The 4,585-nt window shown below is 43.0% G+C and overlaps 1 protein-coding gene across 2 annotated transcripts in view; it reads left to right on the top strand.

Annotated features, from left to right (window-relative positions):
- LOC102194525 (potassium voltage-gated channel subfamily KQT member 2-like) overlaps positions 1-4,585 on the top strand; it is a 27,430-nt gene that overhangs the window by 7,164 nt on the left and 15,681 nt on the right. For both annotated transcript variants that reach the window (XM_013916067.1, XM_013916066.1), the window contains exon 5: positions 1,004-1,179. In XM_013916067.1, coding sequence (XP_013771521.1) covers positions 1,004-1,179 — 176 coding nt within the window. The remainder of the gene's footprint in view (positions 1-1,003; positions 1,180-4,585) is intronic.

The raw sequence follows: 4,585 nt of genomic DNA, 5'->3' as shown, positions 1-4,585 counted from the left end.
TGTCCTGTAAAGACAAATTAAAAATATATTGTAGTGGTTTTACAATACCATCAATTACTCTCTTTACCGTTACCATATCAATATCATGACAGTCAGTACTCGTTTTGTTCTTAAGTCCACTGACAGTATCATATATCTCCTTCTCTTCCACTGCTCTTAGAAACATTGAACTTGCATTCCTTTCAATGTTTCCTCCCTTCCTATCATACCAACCTTTATTTCTGCAGCCAGTTTTGGCTCTATATTTACAAAAAATGTATTGAATCCATTTACTATTTCGTTCATTTTACTAATAGTATTTGTCCCTTCCATAAAATACCCAGGGTAGTCATTAGTCCTTGGTCCATTTTTTATTATACTATTTAATACCTTCCATATCCCTTTCATGCTTTCTTTATTATCTTCTAACTTTTTGATGAAGTATTCTTTTTTACAAGTTCTCTTAATTTATTTTTATACTTTTTATATTTCTTTTCCGATTCTGTAGTTCTCTTTTTAATGAATTCTCTATATAAGGTGTTCTTTTTTTTACAGGCATTTTGCAGTCCCTTTGTCATCCATGGTCTTCCTGCATACTTATCTTTCCTGTTGACTTCAATAAGTAGGCTGTTTTCCTCTAAAAAAGCCATGAATATGCTTAAGAATGCCTCATAGGCTTTATTGACATCCTTGTGTTTATATACAATAGTCCAATCTTGTTTTATTAACTCATTTTTGAGACACTGCATTGTCTTTTCTTCTGCGTAAGGTGACGTTGAGTGTTTTGAAAGGTACATAAAAGAAAATGTATTATCATCATTATTATTAAAAGTGATAAGTAACATGATGATTTCAAAGACAGACCCAAGCTGCAGCGTCTGTAATGAAAACAGAAAACCCCGTGGGTTTGTGCCAGTGGGGCAATGTTAGAAGAATAACTACCAGTGCTAATGGAAAGGACCAGTTCATGATGGTACAATTAGAAAAGCCATCTCTGACCTACCTGTTACCTGTCTGTCTGCAGACATCATGGTGCTCATAGCATCCATATCAGTCCTGGCTGCAGGGACTCAGGGAAACGTCTTCGCTACGTCGGCCATCAGGTCACTGCGGTTCCTTCAGATTCTCCGAATGATCCGTATGGATCGCCGAGGAGGAACCTGGAAGCTGCTGGGATCGGTGGTCTACGCTCACAGCAAGGTAAAACTCGTACGTCTGAGTGACGCCAGCTGACGTGGCGCTGACTTGTCGGTGGTTACAGATCAGCTAATGCTCACTGTGATGAAACACTGAGAATCTGGAACAGGACACGAAAGTTTAAAAACTGACTGAAATCAAAGAATCAGAATATTTACAGATCTAAGATTGGTCCACTATTTGAAGTATTTATGACTTTATTGGATGTTGAAAGTGAAGGTTGAATAGAAAGGGAGGAGATGGCACGCAGCAAAGGGCCACGGGTCGGGCTCGAACCCGAGCTGCTGCTCTGCAGTTGTGTGGTCGCCCGCTCACCCACTGAGCTCAGCTGGCACCCAGACTGATGGATGTCAAAGGTCAAAGCTTGTGCTTTAACCCCACCAGGTCTACAGTATTAGAGAAACCACAACACTGAGCTGCAGTTTTGGTTTATTACTTTCATCTGTATTGATCGGAGTTATTGATTAGATCAATGTTTCACATATACCTCAAAATAGAAAAGAGTATAAATAAAATTTAGAGTCAGTCTATTTTTGTTGGTTACCTGTTTACTAGGGGTGCAACGATACTCGTACTGATATTGAACCGTTCGATACAGTGCTTTCGGTTCGGTACGCATATGCATCGAACAATACAACATTTGTAATTTATTTGATCAACTTTTCTTCTGACGATGCTGTCTGTGTTGAGCGCTCAGTGGATCTGCGTTCGACTACTCCGCCTAGGCTGCACTGTCGAGCACAGATCCACTGAGCGCAGCACAAGCTAGCAGACAGAAGCTAAGCTCATTGCAACATGGCAAACTGAACCTCCCCCACCCTCATTCAGATCTGGCGTTTGGAACTATTTTGGTTTCCATGTGACGTATGACCCTGAAGGTAAGCGCGGACTAAAGTAAAACAGTATGTCGGATGTGCCATGCAATGCTCAATTACATTGGTGTGAACTAGTGCGTTAGCGCAGTTAGCTCGTTAACGCTCATTAACAGTGAGTGATTTCTCGATCAGATAGATTTATTATTTTATCCCTTTGTTGTTTCAGCAACATTAAATTTAAAAACTGTACGTTTGAGTTAAAATATATATTTATAATTTTAATAAATGATAAATTCAAAAAGCATGAACATTTTTTTTTGTATCAAAAAAATATCGAACCGTGAATTATGTGTTTCGCTGCGCCCCTACTGTTTACCTGTCAGAGTATCCTGGAAGATGACCAGATCTCAGGAAAGTTTGGTCTACAGCAGGGGTGTCCAACTCCAGGCCTCGAGGGCCGGTGTCCTGCAGGTTTTAGATCTCACCCTGGGTCAACACACCTGAATCACATTATTAGTTCATTACCAGGCCTCTGGAGAACTTCAGGACATGTTGAGGAGGTCATTCAAATCAGCTGTGTTGTATCAAGGTTACATCTAAAACCTGCAGGACACCGGCCCTTGAGGCCTGGAGTTTGACACCTGTGGTCTCCAGTGTTAGGAAGCAGGCTCAGAGTGATCGTTGGACCTTGGACTTTGGAGTGATCGTGGGGGTTTGACCATCCAGTCTTTTGGATTTGGTTTGTAGACATGTGGGGACGCAGGACAGTGGGGCTGCTGTTATGAGCCATTAGGTGTATAGCGAAAGTGCGAGCTGTGACTGGGAGAACTGACAAAGGACTTAAGAACGCATGAAGACGTTCAGCCATGTGTGGATCCGAATGCGTGATTGTGTGGACCAGAACCTGTGTGGAATGGAACCTGTTGACGATGCTGAATTATCTACGTTCTGCAAAGGAATCTGACTTCGTATGCGTGTTCATCAAAGGATGAACGTATGGCCAGTGCTCACTTGTCTGCTGCTCTGAACTCGGATCGCCTCATGCAAACTCACTGCCACACCCCCAATTCCTTTTGGAGTGGTCCTCGACACGGAGCGGACCAGCCCAGTGTTTCTGGGTGGAAGGCCCCACTGACAGCCTTCAAAAGAAGCACGCCAGTGGAAAGCACCGGGGATCGTCTGGCTCTGACGCAGGAGGATTTCTTTGTGGATGGAGGTGGCAGTGAGGCGCTGCTCCAGGCTGTACTTTGTGTGCAGCTGTGCACAGCTGGTTTGAGACGCCTTTCGTTTGTCACTGCAGTGGACTGGTGAGCGATAAAACGTGGACCAAACATGAGCCGTGAACTACACTTAGGTTAAAGGATGAGTATTTTCAGTGTGTGAATCCGTTTGAGTTTTATGAGAGAAACCGTGGTTTGTTTCATGCTGAGGGTGGTAAGCTCTGTTACATGTTTACATCCTTTGTGAGGTTTGCTGTACCTGACTGCTACCCCCACACCTTCATTATATAAACTGACAAATAGAAAAATGACACCTCGGATGGGACTCATTCATTAATTATAAACCCATTAAATAAAGACAGAAAAAACTTTATTTGAAACAACCCAACAGAAACACAAAACTGCTCCCAGTGCTGGGTCACCCTTGGAAGTCCAGACGGTATCAGCAAATGAAACTCTCCTCCCATAATTCACTGCGGGGTATGGATCTGAGTGAGCTCGGTGCTCCTTTAAACTTGTCCAACTCTCCTCCTGGAAAATCGATTAAAGAACACAGGAAGTGAATCTGTTCACGTCATCAAATATTGCTGATCAGGATATTCTGGAACGGCCTAAATAACTGTGGAGAACCAACACGACTAGGAGGAGGAGCTAAAAACGAGCACTGAACACAAAAAAAAAACAGTTTTTCAAATGGAACAAATGAACACAAATCTCACAGAAAACAACTTGTCAAACGAGTGAAGTTTAAAGGACCAGTACACTCAAATAACCACAAAACTCATACCTGATGTCATCCAACCGATAAAAGAGGATCCTTCTCTCTGTCCCGGCACCTGGACATGCAGGGTTGCAAACCTATTCAGACGACATATTTGGAGAGAAACATCTAAGAGTGGCTGGCCAACCCAGGTTGTAACCAGCTAACCGTCCGAGGTGAAACGAGGAGTAGAATGGGGGGAAGAGGCCTATCAAAGTGCCTTTTCCAACATTTGGAAAAGCTGATGAGTCTGATCCTCTTCAGTACGTAGAGAGGGGGGAAGACTTCTTGGGCCTCAACCCACTCACTGACGAGGGGCTTATGGCTACTCTTTGTAATGTTCTACCTGGAACTTCAAGGGATCCCATAAAATCCAAACCTGGAAATAATGCGTTCCTGTCAGGAGACTATGAGGATGAGCTGGCTGAGAGAGTGCGGAGCACAGTCCAAGGCTGAGAGCATCAGAGACTTTGCCTACACGTATCAATCACTCTGCAAACGCTGGAAGCCAACTATAAGTTATTTATTGTTTACTCTATTTAATTTGTAAAATATGTGTACACACACACACACACACACACACACACACACACACACACACACACACACACACA

This window comes from Pundamilia nyererei, unplaced genomic scaffold (genome assembly GCF_000239375.1).
Source record: "Pundamilia nyererei isolate P.nyererei 1_Seehausen unplaced genomic scaffold, PunNye1.0 scaffold00447, whole genome shotgun sequence".
Classification (NCBI taxonomy): Eukaryota; Metazoa; Chordata; class Actinopteri; order Cichliformes; family Cichlidae; genus Pundamilia; species Pundamilia nyererei.
This window is presented reverse-complemented; position numbering and strand designations above follow the sequence as displayed.